Below are 27,466 nucleotides of genomic sequence, written 5' to 3' on the forward strand. Positions count from 1 at the left end.
ATAATATATTGTACGTATAGGTATATATTATATTGTAGCAATCCCGGTCGCCTTCAAGCATAACGGACCGCCGCCGGTTAATGAAGAAAACGCGCGGGGACGAAACGTTATAGCTGAACATAATACGTTAGTACAACAATATATAAACATAATTATTATTATATAAGAAGTAAACACGACGTTCATATGAATAAAGTACTATACCGGCGACGACTGTCGGAACGAATCGTAAGGGTACGCCACCTGTCCGCCGCCACCGACTCGTCCCGTCCACAGAACACAAGGCGAATACCTGAATTACTATTTTATATAATATATATATATATATGCATATATAGGCACTGTAATAATAATTTAATAATTGTGACTTGCCCAGTAATTATTCGATCAATATAATATATATAGGTATAGTTCTGTAGGTACCTATAACCATATGTATGTATTTGTGAGTGTGATGGTATATATATATAAATATATAAGGGTGTGAGCTGCGCACAAAAGGCGAACAATGCATGCATATTATATAGTAATAATAGTAATGTTTTCTTTTCATATATGGGGCGGTCGGGGAGCTATAGGAGGGAACCACAAAGAAACCGTACAGACCGCGCGTCTTTCTCAAATAATAATAATAATAATAATAATGATAATCATATTGAAAACGACTTCTGCGAGAACCCTTCGCAAGACCATTGTTCCCATTGTAAAACGATCAATACGACGACGAGCACTGCAACACCAAATGGGAGCTGATCCGACATGTTTTCACTATTAGGCCGCTGTACAATAATGATCATAATAATAATCAATTCTGATCGGCCGCGCGAGCCTTCGTGGCATACCTATATATGGTGAACGTATAATGTATAATATTATATTTTATTGTAATATAATATATATATATATATATATATATATGTACACAGCAGATTGCTGCCAATACCATAATATGATACTTTATAATATAGCAATTATGACATATACATAACACGTTGTCTGTGGATAAATCCTGATTGTCGAAATAATAATTGTACGTGTTACCAATATTGACTATTAAAAACCCATGTAGTATCTTGAGTATTCATGAACACATATTATTGGTCACCTCTATATATAATATTATTTATTTTTAATTATATATTTTTGTATGCTTATATACACGTATTTATTATATTGATTACTGTTGCGCCGGGTTGTCGCGTCGATTTGTTTTATCAAACGCGTTTTACGATAGTGTAATTATAATTTTATCGAATGGTTGGATATTTTTAATTCACATTTATGGTAAATCTCGTGTTACATGATCGTCGGGGAGGGTAGGAAAAGAGAGGATAAAAACTGGTCGCTTGCTGTTTTTACAGTAAAATAATATATTATACTCAAGCGTTTATTATGTATAGTCTCTAATCGTTGTCGTCGACGCCGTCAGCCACGCGTTTGATTAAAAATATCAAACGCCGCGTAAACGATTTGAAGTGGCTGGGAAAAAAATGTAAATTATTTTATACCATGATCGGTCATTTCTGTCGTGCGAACAAGATTACATGAGAATATATTATTATTTAATTTGATAAATATGGTAGGTGGGTGTTTACTGTATACATATATAATATATCGGCAGGTATACTTAATATATATATATATATAGTATAATAATATAGGATAGAACGATAATGTTCTCATGTGATATTGGCAAAATAATATATACTATTGCGCACAACAGACGAACATCGAAAGATTTGGAGGAATGAAAATGTGCTGCACATTGAATTTTATTCATCGGCTGCAAAACGGGTTTTTTTGCTTTTTAACGAGATCGAAACATCGCAGCCGGTGTTTTTTTTCTCGCATATATTATTATTTAGAAGAATATAATATATATTCAATACACACATATAAAAATAAAACGATATATTAGGTACGGTGAAATGCTCATAGGTTTCTGATATTATATTATATGCTATACACTGGGCTATGTGTTCTGTAGGTACCTACCTATTATTATTATACTCATATAAATCGGCAATCTATTTCCGCGCATCTAGTCGTTTCCACCGCTGATCGCCTTGCCTGCAGAGGGTGGGGGTGTTGTGAGAATTGTTTCTCGGACCGTGTCCAAGAAGTAAGTGTTTTTTTCACGGGGTTCCGGTCTGTCAGAAACCCTTTTTTATTGTTGGAGGGAAGTAGAAGAATAAGATAATAGCGATTGTTACGATCCGCCGCCAGCGCCCCGACCAAGACGTACACACACACACAGACACGTATACACAAGGGAACGCCATATGGTTTTGTGAAATAGGAAATTGCTCTTCAAACGCCCAGCACATATACATAGGAGTGCACACGATACACAGTCATTTCCTTAAAAAAATAACACGCACGTGATGTAATTGCTTTTTTTCTCTGGTATTGTTGCGCGACAGTTGGCCGACAAAAAAATAAAGAAATAATAATACGAACTTATAACAATATTGCTCCGAGGTGCACCTGACAAAAATATGCGTGTCAGCTACGTATGATATTATGTATAATATATATATGATGCCGACAACTACGTATAATATTGTCGGCTAAAATTGTTCGATTCCAGATAAACCACTCTTGGAGAAGTATATGGAAGGATAATAATACATAATTTATAATCAAATTTTATTGCCGTGGGTATGAGACATGTGCAGCAATGCATGTGAACGTTTCCAAATTCGCAAAATCGGTATTTAATATTTTAACTGTTTATTTACAAAGTAATAAAAAAATACAATAGAACTAATAAAACTATTTGAGAGAAATAAAAAATGCACATAGTATTAATATATTGTCTATACTAATATATTGATGTGATTTTCAGTATATTATATGTATATTAATCGTCAATACGGCGTGTATACATATATAACCTACCTACCTACATTGCAAAGAATCGGGAGCCCACACATTTTAATCTGAATTTTATTGTGATAAAATTTCAAATTTGATCGTTGTAACGAAGAGTTTAATAAATTTAGTTAATAATAGGTTATTATAACAATAATTATATATATATTATTAATTGTATACTTATAAACTTTTAAATTATAATTACGTACAATAATAATATATATATAAAGAATACTCGACTATTCGTTATTGCGTTTATAACATATTACGATCATATTATTTATTCAACTAAATATAAGATAAACATATCTTATATTTGCTTAATAATTGAAATATGTGTTACATAATATGTAAATTCAGGTGAATTACTGCGGAGAGGTGCTAAACTGTGACTTCTGAGACTTTAAATAACAGTCAAGTACTTGCTCTGATGTGTATACAGTTCTAAATAATACAATTTATTGTAAAAGTAATGCGTGTTATCAGTAGATATATAAATGCAAGTATTTAGTACGTTGGGTATAGAAACGAATGGCGAGAATTTAACAACTTCAATTTTGTACTTTTCGACGACGCCGCGTCGCATTGTGTTTTCTACAGCGTAATGTTGACGGAGTAGTATATTATAAAGACCGTATTATATTATTATATTAATATAATACAGGTATAGCCATATTATTATTTTTATTATTATCAGTGTATATATTATTAGAAATTATAGAGTCCTGTAGAGACGCTACTGCACCAACGCCGGAAACGTTTTGTTACTACGTCTCATCCCTACTTCGGCTGCCACCGTTGTATGCATACGCGTAATAGGTACATATAGTTTTATACGCACACGACCGCAGTCCGACGCAGCAGCCAACGATTGTTGTTCGAATAGAATAAATAATATAATAATAATATAATCGTTTTCAATTCAATCGGTTTCGTCTGTCGAGCGCGCGCGCCCGCGTTTAAGTGGCACGCGCTCCGCCCGCCGCCGCGCCGTCAAATTACGATTTCCTCCCGACCGCAAGCCGGTCATTAGTGTTTTTTTTCTGACGGCCTCCGCACGTATATATTGTATATATATATATATATATTATACATGAATACTTTAGTTGTACACTTCTTCCTCTTTCTTAATGGACCCGTCTGCTACACTCGACACGACGACGACACTGCACACACGATAGACGACGATGATTTTGCAACTTTTCGTCTCTTGAAATACGCCTCTTGTTTAGGCCTTCTTGCTGCCCCCGCTCAGGCGTCGTTCGGGCACCGAGCCGGACGAGGGTAGGTTCACTACAATGTACTCTTACGCCGCGCACTGGTGGCTACTGTGTGCCGAGTATTCTCGTACATATATACAGGAAGTCATATGGTCTCGTTTTCTTTTCCCGCGCGTCTTATGTACAAGTTTTATATATTACTATACGCGTTATTCACATATATTGTGTACTTCGGTTCGCTGGTTTTTGTTAACGACCTCGACATTGTACCTATACAATTGTACATATATACAACATATTAATTATATATACGAGCATGTACACTATGGATAGGTGACCGTGGCGGTCAGGAAAACGTATAGTTATTATTTATTATTATCTGATCGTCGGTGGTGCACGGAATGATGTCGTTCTTCTGTAAACTATAATTCGGAGGACGTAATACATTATAAATGTATACGACCCTTCGGCCGTCACGGACTTTGACTTGGAACCCCTGAATCGTATATCCTTCATCTACGCCCGCGATAATAGCGCCAGCAAGACGTCCGGTTATAGTTTCCGGAAATTAAATCGGTTATCAACGCTATAAACCTTTATGATAATCGTGTGATAAGACAATACACACAAATAATACGAGCATATTTGCAGTCACAGTAAGCGCTTTGTGACCGGTCAAATTTAATAAACTCGACAGCTCTGACGACGACCACGGTTACGATATAGTCATATTTTTTCTTGTTATATTCGCTCCGTTTCAAGCGAATGATGTTTTAAAATGATCGTTTACCATTAATATCGCTGTATCAAGAATTTTATCGGCTGGAGGGGCCACACTGAATTTCCGCACCGTTGATCTTGTCGTATGGTTATATAATATACGATCGCTAGACATATTATAGAGGTACATACGTTTTCCATAATGCACCTCTATACGACATTCACTGTGATCGTATTACACGTGGTTCAATTTTTTTCTCCTTTGCGCCGATCGCCGCTTATCCGTTTCTGACTATAATATAGGTACGTGGTTATGTGTACAACGTGCAACAGCAGTAATAACGGTTATAGTAGATGTGAAACTTCGTACATAATATTACCTATTTATTATTATTATTATTATTGATATTTATTGTTATTGATATCGGCGGACGGTGACCACAGTATTGCGTATGAGACATAAGGAAATCGTTGCACACACATAATACGCGTACGGTGTATAGTCGATATATACCTCATAAATACCGAAGAAACGGTCGTGTGCTGGACATCAGCTGCCCTCCCCGCCACGAGCGAATACAACCGTAGTTTGCACCCGAATATAATATACGATGGAGATACGTGACGACGATAAGACTTGATACGGTCCGGATAACATCGTACGAGTATATATGTGTGTATATTGTATATATGTATGCGTATAAATATAAATACCCGCGCAGTTCCCACGGCGGATAACAGTCGTCGCTGGCGGGTGAGTGCGGGGTGGTATAGATACCTGTTGTGGCGGGAGAAGAAACGCCACAGCTGCACTGGTGCACCACACGGGATGATCATATTTTTATAGCCGCGATTAAAGTGCGCACGCTGCACGACCGTCCGGCGCTTTGACCACAAGCGGCACAACTGCACAAGTGTACAACATGTTGGGTCAATCGATTTTCATAAAGCGCATTGTAACATTATAATAACATTAATAACAATACATCGATCACGATCCCGTCTATCCACGGTGTACATAATATATTGGTATGTTGGGTTTTTAAGCATGTTTTCCACAGTTTTGTGCTTTCGATGAACCTATACCTAACTTAATAATATGCAGAGGTTGAAAGTTGAACAATCAAATGTACCTTCTACAGAATTACTATACTTCATGACAGTTGGTATCTACTGATTTAATCTGCTATATGTTCTTGTTAACCACCTATTAGGGGTTTAATAATTTACCATGTAAAATCAATAGGTACGCTGATTTCGTTAATATCATTATAATTATTACCATTTTTTTCTCAACACCAATTGCAATAATAATACATCGTTGTGTCGTTGTTATTATTGTTGACGCGGAGTCGTGTGGCGTGCTGTTCGTATTATATTTTATCACTGCGCGTTGCGTGTCCAAGGTGCATTTATATATTATATAATATATTGCGTACAATAATATAATGTACTGACTCCGTCGACACATCTGCCGCCGTCGCCTTCGAGTCCGATGTTTTTTTCCCAGTTCGTACATATAGTAAGCCATAAGGTGATTATAACAATAATAATTTATAGTCTACGAGACCGGAATTCGCAGAGTCGTTTAGCTAGTAACCATTACCACAGTATAATAATATACATATTTATTGAACTTTGCGTTTTCGATTGTTACACTGTAGATACTATATTATGTTTGATGCAAGCAATATTATACAAATTCACCGATCAATGTTCAATGATTCTCGATCAACTAATTTTTGCGTCGCTATCTGTGCATATTAATATACTTTTCTATAGTATAACTTATAATGTAAATTATATTGTACTTATACTGTATAAGTGTGAAACGTGACGATATCTTGGAACATATGGTGCACTATATTTTAAGAAAAATAAATATTATCCATATTTTGCCAAAAAATATATTTTTTTTTTAATATTTTGATTTTATTTTTTTTATAATGTTTGTATTAATGCTAGGTATGTTTTTAAATTAATTCTATAATAGTTATTAATTTTCTTATTTCAATTGCTTATAGGATGGTTTTTATAGCCTATGTTCTCTTGTCAGGCGGAAGTTGATTAGAGGTGGATGGTGGTGGATATTTATTTGACGGATTTTATGTTTTAAATGTTTTAATTAATCCATTCGATTGGTCTTTTTTATTTTTTTATTTGCATTTAGGTCAGTATATTGAGTGGGCTTTGTTCTGCTTGAAAATGTGTGCTTCTGAAGAATACGTTCGTTCGCTATTTCTTTGAACACTTCAAATATAGTGGATAATTTTGCAGAGTTGTTTAAGACAATTTAAGATATAATATGGAGTATTATATTGTTTCGATCAGTTTCATGTTTGATAGAAATGATAGTACAAACTATAAATTATCTTTTTAACGTTCCTACTTGTACTGTTTTCACGCAGTATAATATTACGATAATTAAACAAGTATGTATAAGTATTTGCATCGAAGCGTACACATAATAGTATAGTATAACACAAGACACAACACAATTATAACTGTAACGACTGTGCTCCAGTTGCAAGTTGACCTTGTGGTATATTTAGTCCTTGATTAGGTAAATACACGGGACGAATGTAAGCTTATACTACATATACTACTCGAATATGTTTAGAGTTTATGGAGTTCTTAAATTAGATAATTATTTGAATCGGTAAGGGTGTATAACATATTTCAATTAGGGTTATAGAACTACCATTCTCTCTCTTTTACTTTTTCCTCTTCTTAGTTTAGATTTCCAAAATTATAATTAAAATAACTATATCTTGTCTCACAATAATGATTTACTGTGTGGAAGTATGCACGTGACGCTGTCGTCACTTTATATCTATACTATAATATGCCATTGATATATCATACTTATATTATACCAACAATTTCAGGAAAATAATCACACATCAGGTGATCTCACGCGTGGTTATGTCTAATGATATTATATATAGTATATTATACAGTATATACCATACACGCATGAAGAGAATCGCAACCGATCCTGCGATGAGTGGTTGTGTGTAGAGTGCGGCAACTATATAATATACGTCCTATCGCCGTCAACCGGTTATACGAGATGAATTTTGGTTACAAATTTAAACTATAATATAACCAAATGCACACTATAATAATATATATCTAATAATATAAAGGTTTGAGTCACGTTGAAACCACTTTTTCCTTCGTGTTTACGACAAAATTGATCGAAATATTAAAAACCATTCTGGTTTATTATACTAATATATACTATTTTTTTTTTAAATTGCGAGCACATAATAATAATAATAATAATAATAAAAAAAGAAAAACACGAAATTAAACTACCAGTATCCGGACACCATCTCAGCGCGCAGAGACCTGGCCACAAATAAGTAGCTCGGTGTTACGTGTTCCACACGATTTTAATTTTAATTCCGTGTATAATAATTATTTGAGTTTGAAAAAAAATCTATATACACTAACCAATCCGCCGCGCGCAGAGATAATAATAATCTGTATGCCCCACAGACTGGTTCAGACGTATTATTAAAGACCCATAATCTTGCGTGAGTCTTAGAACATTAAAAACGTCGTATATATATAATATACAGTACACACACACACACAAACACACATATACGGCCGACTGAAGCGGTGTGGATCCTGTCTTCAGCCCTCTCTTGTATACAGTCACGTTGTTAACCGGCCGGCGGTTTATGGGTATGTTAATAATATTAATAATACGATTATTATTATACATGTACACGACAAGACTCTTAAAAACATAATAGTGTAACTCAATTCTACCACGAGCCACTGTTCGAATATAATGATTGATTATCGCATTTTTATCAATATTTTTATTCATGTTAGTAAAAAGTACATAATAACATATAATATTCGATAATCTATAAAAAAAAATGATGATGATATAATATTGTACGACTGTTATGAGTGTTTAAAATGTATATACGTACGTCGTTTTGTAGATTTATTTATTCGGAAGCATATTTTATATTATAGCAGTATTGAAAATTGAAATGTATAATAAACGCTATAAATACAATATTTTTATTTAAAGATATTAAAATTGCATGTGTTTTAAAATTAAAGTTTTTTTTATTGGTATTTGTATGGTTTATTCAAGAATTCAATTTATAATATTCAATTTGTAAATCAAAAATTCATATCTGAGGGAAAGAGAGAAGAAATTGTTATCGATAACAGTTAAAAGCCAAATTTAAATAATACTTCACCGGAAATAATGACTATATACTATAATAAACGATTTTAATAGGTGTATAATATTTGGTGAAAAAAATCTGTCGTGAACAATTTTATGTGTTGGATCGTGTATGAGACGTCATTATAATAAGAGGTCAATGGTCTGGTTTTATTGGCCTTCTATAGTGGCCGAACTGGGTAATTTATGCTCTACTGCAGACTATATATACGTATAATATACATATAATATTACTATTGAATATCATACGTACCTACCTAATAAACATCGTTTAGCGAGCATCGAAAACAAAATGTCGTATTTCGATGGAAAATTTGTTTTACTATTATTTCCCGTGGATTCTAATAATTTTATGTGGATAAAATATAAAAATAATAAATGTTTTTTAATTAAAAATAAAAACGCTAAGTCAGTTTACCTTGATGTGAGTCATTCGGTGATAATAGAGATTAGAACTGGCTGTGAATCGTTTTCCGCAGACTCCGCACTGGTGCGGTTTTTCGCCGCTGTGGATTCGCCGGTGAGTGTTCAACGAGCTCGATGTCGAAAAACCTTTGTTACACACTGCGCATACATGTGGCTTTTCACCTGCATGAGAAAACGTTAGTTTTAAAACAATAGTTATACGGAAAAAAATTTTGCATCATATTTAGGTATGATATTTTATATTTTTATACGATATGTTATATCGGCGCGTAAATGTCCACGCGATGATAGACTTTGATCCGATCGGCGGGCCGTGAGAATCGAATGTAAGAGGAGTGAGATGAGTAAAAAAAATAAAATAATAAAAATAATAAGAAGAAAACATCATCATTTGATCTCAAAAAATAGCTACACGGAGAGCCTTATATTGCGAACGTATATTATCGTAATCGATGTTTATGAACCAGTCGTAGTATTATTATATACGCGCGTAGCCAGAGTTGCTGCTGCAATATAAACTTTCTGCAACAGCTTTTTGCTTTTTTTTTTCAATTGAAAGCGAAATTATCTTCACATCACATTTATTGATATACGTTAGATTATTACGTTAAATGTACATCAATAATGATTTATACACATAATAATGTGGCATTTTATGGAAATATATTATTATTATTTTATATATACATATAATAATAATATAATATATAGTATATATGTTAATATTGTGGTTGGAATATCACGAATACCATATCTCTCTGTTGTACCGGTAAAATATACATAACAGTATAATATATATGTCTAATATAATACATTTATGTACATATTGTACTGTGTGTGTATGTTTGTAAATTATCTTAGAAACATCACTAGGGTGACATTTTGTGGCCAGTTTAAAACGGTTTTCATATTACAGAATATGGAAATAATGGATTGGAAAAATGAATAAATGTCATTTTATCTTGTGCGATTTATAAGTATGACATTTATACATGCGTTTAATGAATATGAAAATTAAATACATTTATTACACAAAGTATAAAGAAATCTAATGGTAATAGAGTCAAATTTAGCAGCTGCAAATTGCGATTCAGATATTTCGGAATGTCACAAAGGGAAAATGAAAACCATGTAGGCAAATTATTGCAAAATCACAAAAAATTGACGCGTTAAATTAGTGTAGCCGTATTTAAGTTAAATAAACTACTCAGTACTACATAATGATTTCTATGAACGTACCGGTGTGAGTACGCATGTGTCTCTTGAGCAATGACGGTCGATCGAAAGCTTTACGGCAAACCTCGCACGGCAGAAGGGTGCGCTCGCCGCGAAATGGTCTCGGTTTTACTGGAGTTGTGTTACACACGATCATATTCACGTTGTGGTCTAGCGATGCTGTGTCGCCGGACAAAGAGTTGGCTGAAGACGATTCACCGGACAGTGATTTGCGTTCGTCCGTATCAAGTCCGCTGGGTGGAGAAGATGCTGACGACGCGGAAGATGTACCAAATGCCCGAGAAAGTAACGACATGGATAGATCTAACGGTGAATCTAGAAATAAAAATTGAATGATATATTATATTTTACATTAATAATCCAAAAATATCTGATGATATATTAAATATACTATATAGTATTAGGTACTATAAGTTTTTCGAGTGACTATTGTGTATGTGTGCTGTAATAGACACCAATATGTGAATGAGTGAATAGTTTTGCTTTTCAAATTTCAGTTTTTAATTGTTTCTATAAACGCGTAATATAGTCTTAATGACAACACACAATTTGCTTATTACGCGGATCAACCAAATTGAAAGACAATGTATTACACGTCTATACTTACAAAATATAAAAAAGAGAGTAAATTTAAATGTTGTTTTTGTTCTCTCCGGCAATAAGATTTTGTAAAATAGACTTTGTGCTTGAATATATTTAGATTAGATTCGACGCGCGTCATTATTAAAATATATTGTTATTAGGTAGGTATATCTACGCAATAACAATATAGGTTTAGATACATTTTCCGTGATTACGACGACGTGAATATTATTATACCATGGTCGATGATATTATTATTATTATTATTATACCGTGCGGACTAAAGCAAAAGCCACCGTGATCTCGTCTGTCGTTATAGTTCCAATTAAAACGATAATCTCGCCAAGTCGATCGTCTATATTCTACTGCTTATTATTATTACTCTTTACATACATTATATAGGTACGTACGGCGTACGAGAGTCAATTTATATTCGTATTTGGATGGAAACGGTTCGTGTCGCGTCCCGTACGCGTAGATACGGGATTCGATATACGCACTTTCACGTCGTCGATACGTCCGCGTCTGCCGGAGGAGTATATTTTTTCGATATCTAGGTGGATGGGTTAGTCCTCCGTGACAAAATCAGGCCACTGATTCGGTAGACAATTTGTCGATTATTTCCGTTTTGAATAGGCGTATACGTTATTCCGCCTTATAACCATACAATACTATTATGTAAGGCAACTGTTGCGTCTGGTGATCACAGTGCAAATATATTATATAGAAGAGGTTAGGTTAGATATCCGCGCTCTATCAAATCATCTGTTGTTCCCGAAAACTGTATTTATACTGCTACGATAACGGAACTGTCCAGTGTCCATCACGAGTTGCGATACGCGTTCGTCGAATTAATGACATTTCCAGTCCACTTCCCACAAAACATACGTTCGAATGCACTGCAGTGGCCGACAGTCTTCAGATTTGCAGTGGTCTTAGAGATGAACGCACGACCATTGCTGAACAATGTATTTGTGGTGGCGATAGAATCGATAGATACAACTACAAATATTTTGGTTTAACATATTATAAAAACATACTGACGGTCGATTATTATAGTAGCCTATTAATATTCAATAGTACATAATACCTATGATAGTGACGATAACATTTATATATTAGAATATTATAATAATGACACATCGTCTTACTCGAACAACCCTACCATATAATGATTTATAATCGTACGTGACGCGCGTATTCGTGTGCGACTATATTATATTATTATTTTTTATAATATTTCATTTTTCATGTTATTATATTTTTTCCGAATCATACTTGGAAAACGCAAGTAATATAGCAGCGGAGCACCTGTAAAAAATAGAACATAAAAAACATATTCATGCTCCTAGATCAGGAGGTAGGTACTATATAATGTAAATGAATATTATTATAACTACGTGGTATACATAACTATATAATATTAATATTTAATATTATCATTTTATCATTTTATGACGGGTGTGCGTATACTGAATGGTTTATTGGTGTTGCATTGTTTCCACGAAATCTTTTATCAAACATTACCAACAACAAAAAAACAAATTTTTCTCAAAATACCACATACACAAAAAGATATTTTTGTTTTTACAAGATTTTGTTCTCTCCAAGCATGATAAGAAAAAACAATTTTCGTAAATCTTCATTCTTCAGGATTTTGGTCGGTGATGGCAATTATTTAGGTGATTTGTCGATTTTCTGAGATGAAATATTGCATGCTTATGCATCCCGTATAATATGTTATACTTTATATAATGTAGATACGCCGCGCGATTTTTCTCCGTCTCAGTGTCGCGTGACGACCACCGCGCATATTATAATACACCTATATAGGTATGTGTGCATATACCTATTTGCCCGCACACGCGCACACACATACACACACACACACACATACACACGCATATATATATATATATATATATATACAAGTACATTGAAGAGACGGACGCAAATCAAGTCCGTGTCACCATCTCGGAGAAACAAGCGGGTCGGGGGATGAGAAGAGCCGAGGACAATACCCGCGCTCGACGACGATCGGGCGGTGGCGGCCAAACAATAGAAGGACGTGCCGCTACCGTTTGGAAGTGAGTACCGCCTCAGCCACGGGGTATAGGTACATAGGTACGCAAGTACGCGTATATATGTATAATAGTGTCTACCGTACATATATATAATAATAATAACACTCGTGTATATATATATATATATATTGTCGCCGCTGTACAATCACCAATAGCCACCAGAACAATGGACAAACCGTACGCATTATTATACAACGATATTGGTCTTTGGACATGTACGTATATGTGTTCGAGTGTAAGCGTATGTGCGCGTATCGACCGTATTCATTCTCTGTTTTTTCCTTACTATATTATATTATTATATATTATGCTCTCACGATATACACGCGTATATCATTCAGGGTTCTGCGTAGTTATATATATTTTTCATTTCGTCTCCGTAATTTCACTCACACGTCTTATGAGCACCGGAGTTATGATAATAATATAATAATTATTATATTGGACAAGTTTATGGACTGCACATGCCAATGACTAGGTAGGGTCCGCGAATTATAAATTCGATGCAGAGGCCTATCGTTATTGTTGTATATGCGTGTATATGTACCATTTTTATATCGTGTATAGTTGTAAGTGTACACGCATACAACATTATTAAGAAAACCCAACGCAACAGATATATGTGTTTACGTTTTGTGCCGTCCGGCATAGCATATTTAATACATATATAAATAATATAATTATTAGTATATAATATAATGGTAATATAATATAATATTATGCATCAAGCCGATAAACGCATTATTATACTGCAATAACGTTGCAGTGTCGCATTTTTTTTTATTCACACGCCGCTCGAGGCCGTTTTACGCGGTATTAATTTATTCAAGTAGCCGTAAACAGGACGACGTACATATCGACGTATCGTTGTAATATTATAATACAACATATTGTATGGTATCGGCGTATAAGGCTAGGGACAAGGTCACTCCGTGTCAATCTCTGGGCCCACGCCGCATCGACTCAAAAACGTCCGCGAGCGACCTCGTTCGTTCGAAACAATAGTTTTATGATTGTCGCATCACATTACACGGAATCAGCGGGATTATTCAATACTTAAACATTTTTGATGAACCAAAATATAAAATGGAAATTGAACGTAGAATTTTAGGTGGTTGCGCTCGTTTTTAATATGGTATGCACAGGTATTCATGACGATAGAACAATGATCCCTTCAAAGGATTAAAGCAAACAAATATGTAAATTAATTTAAAAAAAGTAGTTATGTTCGTTGTTATAATGGTGATGTACCTACCCACCAAAAAATGTACGTAAATCATCGACCACATTAAGTTTTATACAAAATTAAACAATTTAACAAACTTTTTTCAAAGATGGGTAAACAATCAAAATAATGTATTATGTCAATATCATTGAGAAATCGAAAATTTAAATAGGAAAATAGGAAAAAATAAAGTAAGAGAAGTTAATATAATAGGTATATTAAGTATAATATACACATAAAATTAATAAAGACATTAGAATAGTACCAATAAATAATATATGTGTATTACCATAACCTAAGTAAAAAAAGACGTATATGTAAGAAAATAAATAAAGTAGTAAAAAAAAGAATATATTGTGATTTTGACAATCGAAATTATAATTATTGAAGTTCATTTTTTAACTTTTAAATCATACAATTTTTGTTAAATTTAATAGGAAAAAAATTGCTCAAAACCGTTGGTATAATGAAACAAGTATATTAGTTGCACGTTTGTTAATTATATCATAAGCTGTAGTATATAGATTATATGGATACACGTAATTAACGAAATCGTTTCGTAACGTCGTGAGCGCGTATCATCGACATAGGTACTATAATAGAAATGTAGGCGTATGCATAGAGTATATACTCATATGTGTTTATTAACAAGTATTATAATATGGTATATCGCATCAAATAATGTGATATATATTATCCATTTTAACAATGTTACAGAGGATAGTCGATCTAAAAACGGTTTCGTATAATACTGACGATCGTCGAACGCGATTCGCCGCGGCTGTATATAATATAATGCTATTATTTCGTGTGTTTGTCGACGTATATATATATATAGTATTTCACAACATCTCGCATCTCGAGCAGCTATTATAATATTATAGTTTGTCGGCCGTTTTTCCGCCAGTCTCGCGGACACGAGCATGAACCCCTCCTCCGCCAGTCACCAAACGTAATTAGCCGGTCGAACTGTTCGGGAGCCAAGACGACCGTCGATGTGGTGCGTGAATGAGGGGAGTGGGTGTTGGGAGGGAAATAGTAATGCATTGTTGATGCGGACGCGGCTCGTGCGTGCCTAATGTACACGCTTGTTAGATTCGGCCCCGCGAGAGGAGAGATAAATGAAAAAAAATAGGTACACACGTATAACGCACACGGTTGAAGGCGCACACCACTCTTGTTTACAATAGTCGATAGTATAATCGCGCTGTATGTGTGTGTGTGTGTGTGTGTGCGTGTGTGTGTAATATGAGTATAATATTATACAGAGTGGATGTGTAATTCTTCCCATCGTCGAGCACAGTGACCGAGTGACGATGGCGGTGAAGGAAGAGGAGAATGAATGAGGAGATTAACCCGCGAGTCCTGTGGCGGCGAACGATCGCGCGCGGATCTAGCGGGATGGTGCGGTGGCACGAGGAACGCGTTGCCACTGATTTCGTGTCGAGATTTAGAGATTGACGAAACGAGGTGTTATCCCGAGACAATGGCCCGGCCGACGAAGTGTGCCCCGCGCATTTGTGGGTCATTATTGCAGACGTCACGTTTTGAAATTGAAAGGAGAACTCGACTCCTTATTGCAGTGACTTTTTGGACGGGACCGTTCTTCTTTTGTGAGGCGGCCAACCCGATTCCTTTCAGCGGGAAAAAACACTGTTGGACCGACACGCTGCGGACGTTCGCGTATAGATCTCCGGAACGCGCGTGCGTTTCTTCGATTTTTTTTCACTCTACGTATATTATATATGTTGAACGTATAATAATATTATTGTTGCGTACAGTATTCACGTGAACTTGATTCACGACGATCGTCACAATAGCTGCCTGCCGTGTCAGCCGGTCTTTCGGGACACAGGAAGCTGCGCAGAATGAATAAAGTTATAAATTTCTCTCTCAATGCTCGCGTGTATCTAAATTGTCAGTTTCAAATACAGTAGCTACGTAATATCATATCGATTTGACTTGACTCATGATTTGCCTATTACGGAAATTGTCGTTACAATTCAATCCATGGTATCAAATAATATAGTTTATTATTATTATTATTATAAAATTTTGATTTATTTTGGTTGTTTACGCTTAATCCCATTCCCACTGCTATTTTGCATTAACATTTTCAAATTTATATTATTATTATTAATAATAATAAGATCACTGTACAGCGGCGACGATAAATTATTTCTACTAAACTAGAATGTAATAGAAGATCGCTGGCATCCGGATACTTGCAGCAATTTGTACAAGGTGAAACGTTTTTATAAAGTAATTACTATTGGGAACGGATGAAAAATAATATCTTTATAGGTAATGGTGATTATTTGAAGAACTGTCATTTCTTCTTTAAGAGCTCTGTAATTTTAATTGGACCGACACATTCGACGTGTGCAACCGCGTACACATATAAATACTTTATATCAATATATGTATGAATAATATATACATATATAATAGGTATAAATATAATAGGTATAGGTGTAAATATATATTACATATTATATGAATTCTTGAGTCACAAACTAAGCGTGTTGTATATGTGTATAATAGTGGTAGCGACATGACTTTCTACCGCGGACGGATAATCGCGCAGCAGGTGGTGTTGTGTATTATTGACGGTTCGAAATAATATCATATAGGAATCGTATAAATTACACCGCCGATGATTTGTATGTCATTACTATTATTATTAATATTATACGAGTATGACAAAACGTGCCGTGGCCAACATGCATAACGATTACGACGTGCGGTGGAGATGAGTCTAATTCTAATACATTGCAAGAACGCCAAGAACGAATACACGCTGCACTCGTGACAAGCGATCTTTTCGATCGAAAAATTAAATCGTAACCCGGTCGCGCGTAACACGGTAAGCGCAAAGTCCCCGACCAGCTATTATACATACATACTTTGGCTTAGGTATCGATAAATCACGCTATATATCGACGATCGTACGCCGGAGTGTATAGACACTTGACGACGTCCGGTTGTTGTTTGCGGGTGGTGGTAGCGGTGGAGGTTGTGGTGGGGTGTAATGGCGCGGACGACGACCATTGTGGTGGACTACGACGAGCAACGAGACAATTGCATTTAATGTACGAATAAAATGCAAAAATGCATCGCGTGCATCAATCGGACCGCTCCGCTGGGGCTGCTGCCGGCTGGTTATAATGGCGGAGTCGTGTCACCGGACGGAATGCACCGAATTGTCGGCCCCGTCGCCGCCGCGTCACCTTGGCGATATTATATATTGTGGCGGCCGCCAGAGATAAATATGGCATTCCGGCGGGGTCCCCCTCGGGTCTCAAAGGCGCCGACGATCCCATTGTTTTCCGCCGCCGCCGGTGTTCGTTTATTCGTCTATATGTGCGCGTACACATAATATAAAACTATGCGTATCTCCGTAGTTATAAGTATAGGTACCTCACTATACGCATTTATAAATATATATATATATATATTTATGTATATGTGTATTGCGATCCCGATGTAATTATTGTCGTCGTCGCCGCCGCCGCCGCCGTTCACGTATAATATATTATCATAATAATACTTCCGACCGGCTTCTGTTTGTCCGCGCGCGCGTAAAACCACCGACGGGCGCGATCCCGCGCAAAGGACCGCCGCGGTTCAATTAGTCGGCCATTTGCATATATTACATTACTATTATTATACATGGTATATACCGACTTCAATTACCGGCAATCGCAATTCGCTTGTTCCCGCCACCGCGCCGCCATACGAACACTCGTACGCGGCCGACGTAATTTTTTTTATCTAGATCGGTCTGACGCCGAACCCAGATCGTTTCGAGTGCGCGTGCGCGTGCGTGAACGACGCCAATTCCGAAAATCGAAAATTCTCCCTGCGATATCGAGATCGTATCTCCACGCGCGTGCGCGCTCGGGATCGCCTGCCGACGGTGGACCACCGTTTTTATGTTTAATATCGATCCGCACGTTATGATAGGTAGGGATATGTACACGTATAATAATAATATATCGCATTATAATATCGAACAGCCCGTCGCGCTCTCGATCGCGTGACGCCCGGGCACAACAGTTGCTCGTTCCTGGTCGTAAAAATTCTAGAAACGTGATAGCATCGTGCACTCGTAGTATTATTGCATGTAATAGATGTCATTGAAACAACAATAATTTTAAATCAACGATTTAATATAAAGTATAGGAGACACCTATATGTAAGAACAACGTGAAACAATAATAAGCCTCGAATAGTCGAACAGATATTTCGAATTCTATCGATAAAATGATGTATTCTAATCAAAACGCTCACTGAATCAGGCGAATAAACTATTAGCTATTTAATGGATCATTGGCGTTATATGTATATATATATATATATATATATATATACGATTATACGAAAAATGTCCATACAAAAGTTTACGAGAAAAACTTACGGGAAAAACACGATCGATTAAACATTGCAAATACCGTCGGCCTTATCGGAAGGTCAAGAATTCACGTTGCGATTTTCGCCGCTTTCGGAACGTCTATCTCGTTGGTATCGACTTGAAGTCAGCGATAGCGGTTCGCGTTAAAATAACAATTATATAAACACAGCTGGCGTTATCGACTATCATCGGCATGCGCATGACTCAGGAGACACACGCGCGACAACGTCTGTACTATCTAGGCCTCGCAAGAATTCAATCTACGACAGGGATATTATTGGCAACAACGATAGTAATGATTATAGAAATAATTATAATTTAGAAACTTACCTTCCAGAATTGTGTCCATCGTGCGTCTGTATAGAGTGTTTCTTAAGTAGTGGACGGCAGGCATGAAGAATATCTCTTCAGGTCGCTCCGGCAGGTAATGTACGACCAACTCCGTGTTGGCGGGTATATTTTTTATCACTTCGTACATAGGTTCACCTATTTAGGAAAAACAAAATAATAATCATGAAAAAACAACTGCAATGAAATGCACGACGATTCTCGGTCTCTGTTCACTACACGCGCGAGCTCTCGATTCGACCATAAATCCACACACGGTGTTAAATCCCGAACAGGTTCGGCAAGATACCCGAATATAATCGCGTAATCGTCGTGAATAAAAATAAATAATAATAAAAACGTATTTCGGTGAAATAAAAACATATATATCGAACCGGTTGTTGATGTGTGTACCTTTTATTTTGGTTCCCAATACGTTGACATGTTGTTCGGAATGGTGCTGCGTGATTTTCAAAAACCGGACCCAATTACAATAACGCACTCGGAGTCTGTTCACCTCGGTCACCTGGTCGTAGCAACCGAATCTGTGCCTTATCTGAAACAATCGAAACACACACGTATATGGTTAGGTTCGTGAACGAAATACATATTATAAGAAGCTGGTCCGATCAAATTTATTCGTTAGGATAGCGATTATATGTATTATATAATATATATATATATATTATACAAAGTTTATGTGCTCTGTATTTGCCACTCGGTTTAGAGTCAAGACCTTGCTATAACTATTATAAAACGTTTAAATCTATTATATCGAGTTAGCTGAAAATTAAAACCTTTTAAAAGATTTATTAATTTATAAATTAATTAATAAAAATAGCAAAAAATGTAGTAGCTGTAGTAACAAAAATAAAAAATAATAATCATAATACACTATTGATCTTGTAGGTTAAATCGTTCTTATGTTTATATATAATGGAAATGCACATAATATAAGAGATTTGTTAATGAGTTTCAAATGTATTTTCAATCGTTTATTAGACGCAGTTCGACGCTTATCGAAAACTTTATTGATTGTGTTGTGGTATAAACCAATATAATACGTACGAGTATGGAGTATACATTATTAATGTATACATTTATGTGTGTAGAAATTAATATTGCATTTGTCTCGTAATTGTTTTTCTCGATAAATCTTCCATTATACGAGGTAAAAACATATAACGACGATATGACGGTGAATAATTTCTTTTAGAAATACGTTCAACAAATCTAGTGGTTTTTTTTTTTTATATAATTGGCTGACTAATAATTTACAGCGACCGACCATTCGATGAAACGATACATTTGCCGACAGTGTTTACCCCATGTACGCGCGAGCTCTGGTGTGTGTATGTTGGGTGTGAATGTGCAATTATAACGGACTAGCGACAAAATATGCAGTGCGGTATACTTGAAGCGACGGGGCGTTGTATATGTACGAAAAGAAAAAAACATATTATAGGATTTCTTGAATATATTTTTCTTGTTTGTCAGTTTACGTTTGGTTTTTTTCCCTACAACAACGTCTAAATAGTAATTACAAAGCGATTTTAAGCTTGCACTGTAACTCAACGGACAAAGTGTGCAGCGCACGCTAACAATTAATAGCCAATTAATTAACACGTATGCTGCACACGATGATCATTATCTACAGCGAGATAATAAACCGATAATTTATAACCCAGAACAACTGATACGCCATTAAACTTGCGGTTATCCTATCTCGGCGAGTTTGTAGATAGGACGGATAGTTAAGTGCACGTGAATAACACTATAACATGTATATATATTATATATATATATATATAAATATACAGTTATTATATTGTATGTTGTATATTGTATGCGCCAAAATCATTTATTTAAAATATTGGTGAGTATTAAGTATATCATCGTGTAACTTTATAATTTAGTGGCTGACGAAGTCTTATAATAGTAATATTATGAGAATGCACATGAAGAAACCATACAAACGTAACACGAGGTTAAATTATAATTAAAAAAAAGAAATGAAATAAAACCTAATAAACCACACGAACATATGACGATGGCGATAATATCATTCTATAACATATTACGGATACATAGCTTTGGATAACGCATATAAATATTAAATTATTTCACCAGATATTATTCGATCCGATTACTGCGTATTAATATATACACTAGTGCACCCTATAATAATATTACGATATATATGCCTAACATCCAGCAGTAGTTGACAAATTATATTGCAAGTTCGAGATGGCATCGACGATGACTATTATTTGAAACGGTATAATATTACAAATAAGTTTTTTATTATTGTTAAAAATCTAAGTAAATTATTTGAAATGAGTTATTTTATGTTGCTGTAGATAAAATTAGACAGGGACACTGTTAGATTAAGTTAGGTTATCTAATAATACACATTGATGCATCATGCATGATGGTTTAGTATAGACATGCTTTGTGTGTGTTCTTTCCATATGTATGATATAGTCATATAGATGTCATATCTATAAGTGTGTTAGTGTGTAATATTTCAACTAATACTGAACATTAGGTTAATGCATTTCGCGATATCGTCATCAATGCAAATTATTTTCTTGTCAACAAAACTCAATCACACGTTGCGAGATTTTCCTTTGTCACGATTTTCAACTGGGGGTTCACCTGTCATATAGATACGTGCAAAATATAATATATAGCACGTGTCGGAAAACCAAGTGGTGGTGACTTTACGTGCATACAAAAATCTCTTTCTCCGGTACTTATATAATAATAGTTTGACGGGTCAATAGAGAGATAAATATTCACGAACCTGCTCCAGGCGTTTATATTGATGTTTACTCGCCTTATGACCTATCACCAGCCGGCAGCCACCCTACATGTCCGACTGTTTCATCGTTAACAATATTATTGTGTTCGGTTATTATAGACTATAGAGCCATCCTGATATTATATTATTATTCTGTCGTCTGATGGTGTTGCTCTGACTACGACGCGACGCGATCGTATTAACTAGTGGGTAGGTGCTAAACGACTTCTTATGAAAAACATTCATATTGATCAATGCGCAGAATCAACCGACCAGCCACCAGCTAGTGTGCCCGTCACAAGTAGCAAATCGAAAAAGGTGAAAAAAATTCTTGAATTACTACTGTCGTAGGTAAATATTATTATATACGTAGTGTAGACTCTGTACAGATTGTTGTTCATTAAACCTGTTGTGTGTCAGAACTGTTTGCGTGTTCCGTGTTAATTGGACTAGTATAATATATTTATATACATGCATACTACATTTATGTATATGTACTCGTAGAAGTTTGTCATAATTGATATTTACGTATTTATTTTAATTTTTTCCCCGCCTCGATACGCCGATATGTATGTATAATTTAAATTACACTGTATTCGTTAGAATGACGTTAAATCTATATTTCGTATACGGTTACGATTATCTCGATACGGATAAATAAATTATAAACTCCCCGTACACGATTTAATCGGGCACTTACCTAAGCAAATTGCACAAGTCATCACCCCGCGGATAAGACACATCCACAGCCGGTACAGATTTTCATGGGTATAATTCATTATAGCACCTGTTTCACGTTTGTTGCGAAAACGCGTTGTCGTTCTATGCACAATAGATATATATTATGCTTAGGCGCGTATATCACTATTCCATGCATCGTTCGTTTGAGTTGGCTGGTATAAAATATTGTTTTTCGATTGGACGCGACGAGAACGAATTTGCGAAATAATGATAATAAAAAAATTATAATAACAGCTGCAGTCTACCACAGTAGGTTGCTACAGCGGTGTAATATACTGCGGCGAAGGAGACACGATGTCCCAATTATTGAGAACAATGCAGCAACAAAAGAAAGAAAATATAGTAGAAAAAAAATTTAAAACACATACGTAAACGCTCACACGACATAGGTACCTATACCTATACACATTAATCGTCGTGAGAAACCCACATTGTTCCAAACTTCGGAGTCGATGCTGTAACGTCGTTACCGACTGCGGTCGGCTTGTTAAAAATATACCATTATATATATTTAGTATGTACCTACCTGTATGATCGTTATATAATGTGGTGTACTCGGACGCAAAACATTTATGGTACAAAAACTACTACTAGTTTTAGGAAAGATAGGATAATATTATTGTATATTATACGAATCGTAATAAGACCTACTGGGAACTTTATAACGAACGAAGAAAAAGTTCGGGATACTGGTTACTATAGCTATAACATCGCGTAGGTATCTTAATAATATTACGGATTAATGATCATATTATCGGAAACCCTTCGGTGAAAAATTGATTTCATAATAAAAAGTATAATCTATAATACTATACAATATTATTATAGTATTTAAGTGTAGTTCATCAGTGCGTTGAAATATAAAAACTGGTATTCAAATGAATTTTGGACAAATAATGCCGTGAGAATATTATAGTATTTTTAAGTAAATATTACTTATACTCGAATATGACTGTCTCTACAATTTTAAACACCATGGCGATATGACAAATTACTGTAAATTCGACTTTTTTTTACGTCGGTACCAACTCACGATACGGTCAATAATAATTTATATCTTATAAACCGGTATCTCAGCTTATGCATTTGTTGAAATTATAAAAATATTTCAAATATTATACACATATAGGCACCATCAGAAGTAGATACCGTTTATTTTTTAAAAAGATGTAAGATAATTTTATAACATATAATATACAATCTGAAAAAAATATCTCATAAATTTACAGGTTCTAGTCAATATATAAATCAAATTTGTATTTGCTGAAAACATATTATTGTTTACCGTCATAATCGTCATATATATACTCGTATATACTGTTGAAACCTTATTTTATGTTATTATAATGATTTGGTTTAATTTTGTTATAGTTTGACACTTATTTAATGCTAAAAGAGTAACAGACGTTTAGATATAATATGTTATTACAATATTATACACGTTTAAAAACCAAAACGTCATAACAAATTTTACAATAAAATGATTTGCTTAAATTGAAACAAATAGTAAGTATAGATAGGTAATATAATATAACCATATCTGACATTTTCTTTTTTTTTTAGATTCCAGAGTAGCCTATATTATAATGCTATTTACGTACGGACATAATATTACAACATGTCGTTTATCTATAGCTACCTTTATAGATTCCATTCTTATCAAAGGTATACAATATACATGGTTATGATTTTATATTCAATAAATTAATAATATATACCTAGATGGCTAGATGTATAAACAATAACACACGTTGCAGTAGATTGTATAACTACTCAGGCGTGTTGGTTTTTTATGAACATTATTTGTGAGAAAAAAAGAAATTAATTAACTCTTGAACTATTTATTACGAACGAAGATATCAGGCGTATACAAATATAATGATGTCAATTAGTATTGAAATGACATAAATTAAGTGAACGATAATTTTTTTTCTGATTTACTAACTAAAAAAAAAAACAAATCAAGCTTGAAATAATATTTAACCGTGGAAATAATCGCATTCCACCCGTAAGACGTGCATCTATACGTATACATATAATAGCTATATATATTATAATACCGTTTAAATGTTTACGTCCCATTTCAAAACTGAGAAAAACCTAATGCGCTTGGATCTGCATGCAGTTCCGGTCGTTGAAGTCTCCGCCGTCGTGAGATAAAGCATTTTTATTTACCCACACCCCGTCGCACACAATCATTGTTTAAATAAATATATACAAATACCGCCTAAAAATAATCTAACTATATATGCGAGCACGATTCATCGTTGTTTTTTTCACCCAATATTTCTAGCAATTTCACGCACGTACCTACCACCCAATGTTTGTTCTACGATAATGGTTGAACGCTTATGCGAGGTATATTTATAGGTATGCATTATAATATGCATCCCGCAATTTCCGATTTGAGGACGGTTTTTTTTTATTCTTCTATTATTATGAACGCCTTCGCGGCATTCATTTCTCTCCCCGATCGTAGTACCGAATGTATATATATTATATACATATAGTTTATACCTGTACCAAATTATACATGGCTATACGTTATTATAATATTAAACTGTATATATATATACGCACTCACTTGCGATTCCAAGCAAGCAGAACGCTTTTATTATTTATTCGTTTATTATTATTATTTTATTTTTTTATGTAGTTTATCTCAATTTCCGTTGTTTGCTTTTTAACACACGAGTAAAATTTGCATATATATTTTTTTAACACACGTATAGACTGTGTTGTTGTGGACCGTGCGCGGCTCTCGTTAGAAGAACGCGCGCGTTATAGGACGTGGTTACGCGCTATTTGACGAGCGCGCGTGACCCACCGGATGACTGAGTACAACAAAACCATCTCATTTGATCGCGATCGCCTTCAGACCCTGCATTCATCTGGGACGGCCAACCGTAAATACATTACAACTGTATTATATACAAGAACGTCATCACGGGCAGCATCAATCGGATACATTAGTGATTTCTGCACCGTGAAAATAACATCACGCGCGAACATAAACTACGTAACTGTACAATATTATACTCGTATCTAATAAGAGCATTGGGAGAACTCAATTCAAATAACAATCCTTAACGAATAACGATTATTTATATTTATCCAGTCGCTTGTACTGTATAAGCATTTTACTATAAGATATTAAGATATCATATCTTCATATAGGTCATAGAAGTAGTATACATACTGTGTAAGACTACGTAAGTACCTATGATAAAATATTATTAGCGCTTTATATGTTTTTAACCAACTTAAGTTCACAATAGTTATTATGATTCCAAGAAAATGTTATATTTGCATTTCTATCAATATTGAGTTTGAATAAATGTTTATAGATCTGAAAATGTTATTGACTATCTGAGGAATGATAAATACGTAATTACTAATTTGTATTATTTGAATATTATATGCATCACGCATACCTAGATACTTGTATAATAATTTATGTTCGTATTTCGTCTATCAATATCGCTAAATACATTTTAATTACGTCTATTGGCTATTTAGAAATTGTATAGAATTTCGAAATAAACGAATATTGTCTGTGCGTAAGGTAAAAAATTTTAATACTTGAACCATGATTGTTGATGAATATAAATGGTTTTTGACTATGTTGACAATGTTATAAGAATGTCATAATTTTATTTGGCAATCGCGCGTGTTGAGAAAAATGTAGGTACTACTACACAATATACATTGCCACAGTACAGTGTAAATCTGCTTCAACAAAAATGTTATATTTGTTAATTTTAGGTTCTTATTATTTGCGTTGAATTCATAAATTATAAAATTAAATGCCAAAACAAAAATATTAAAATATTGATTGTGTTACGAAATGAGCTTATAAATTTTCACGGGTATTAAAACATGTATACCTATTTAAAAATGCAAATTTTTGGATGTACTGTACAAATAATTAAATTTATGCAAGGTTTGATTAAATCAAGTTCGTAAATATTAATCGAATCTAAATTATAAAACAAAACTGCATGATTTAAATAGAAAACACGATAGCCAATGAAGTGTATACGATTTAAAATTTATTTCACATTTTATTTTTTATTGTGTAAAATCATGTTTTACAAGAAAAAAATGTATATGATGTGATTATTATTCATAAAAAAAAAAAAAATCATGACTTTGGTTTGAATGATAACATATAGAACAAATTAAAATGAACAAATCAATTCAAATCGATAAATATTGTACACATTACTTTGTCTAATAATTTATTTATATTCGAAAATTATTCAAAACAGTCTAATATCATTTATTTGACCAGGAATTGTTTGCATTGTCCATTTCTACACTGCATTATTATTTAAACAGGATTAATTTTAGTTCTTAATTTTGGTTTTGAAAACTTCCTACTCTTATATTATTATTACATAGTACATACACGTCTAGTGTCTACTGATGCTTTAGGCCCACGGGTTATGATAATTAGTTATCAAATTTAGTTCGGTTTGTATTTTATACTTCAATAACACGCTCATATACTAAAATACGTTTAAAAATTTCACTTGCCTATTCCACAGCTACAGGCACAATATTATAATCCTCAGAGAGAGTTAATTTAT

At 34.4% G+C, this 27,466-nt stretch overlaps 1 protein-coding gene across 2 annotated transcripts in view; it reads right to left on the reverse strand.

Annotated features, from left to right (window-relative positions):
* Positions 1–27,466, reverse strand: part of LOC132929473 (zinc finger protein 235-like) — a 91,232-nt gene that overhangs the window by 38,313 nt on the left and 25,453 nt on the right. For both annotated transcript variants that reach the window (XM_060994850.1, XM_060994851.1), the window contains exons 2-5: positions 19,745–19,886; positions 19,334–19,489; positions 10,702–11,013; positions 9,455–9,624 (exon numbers count right to left, since the gene is read on the reverse strand). In XM_060994850.1, coding sequence (XP_060850833.1) covers positions 9,455–9,624; positions 10,702–11,013; positions 19,334–19,489; positions 19,745–19,886 — 780 coding nt within the window. The remainder of the gene's footprint in view (positions 1–9,454; positions 9,625–10,701; positions 11,014–19,333; positions 19,490–19,744; positions 19,887–27,466) is intronic.

The sequence above is a fragment of the Rhopalosiphum padi genome, chromosome 4 (genome assembly GCF_020882245.1).
Source record: "Rhopalosiphum padi isolate XX-2018 chromosome 4, ASM2088224v1, whole genome shotgun sequence".
NCBI classification, from domain to species: Eukaryota; Metazoa; Arthropoda; class Insecta; order Hemiptera; family Aphididae; genus Rhopalosiphum; species Rhopalosiphum padi.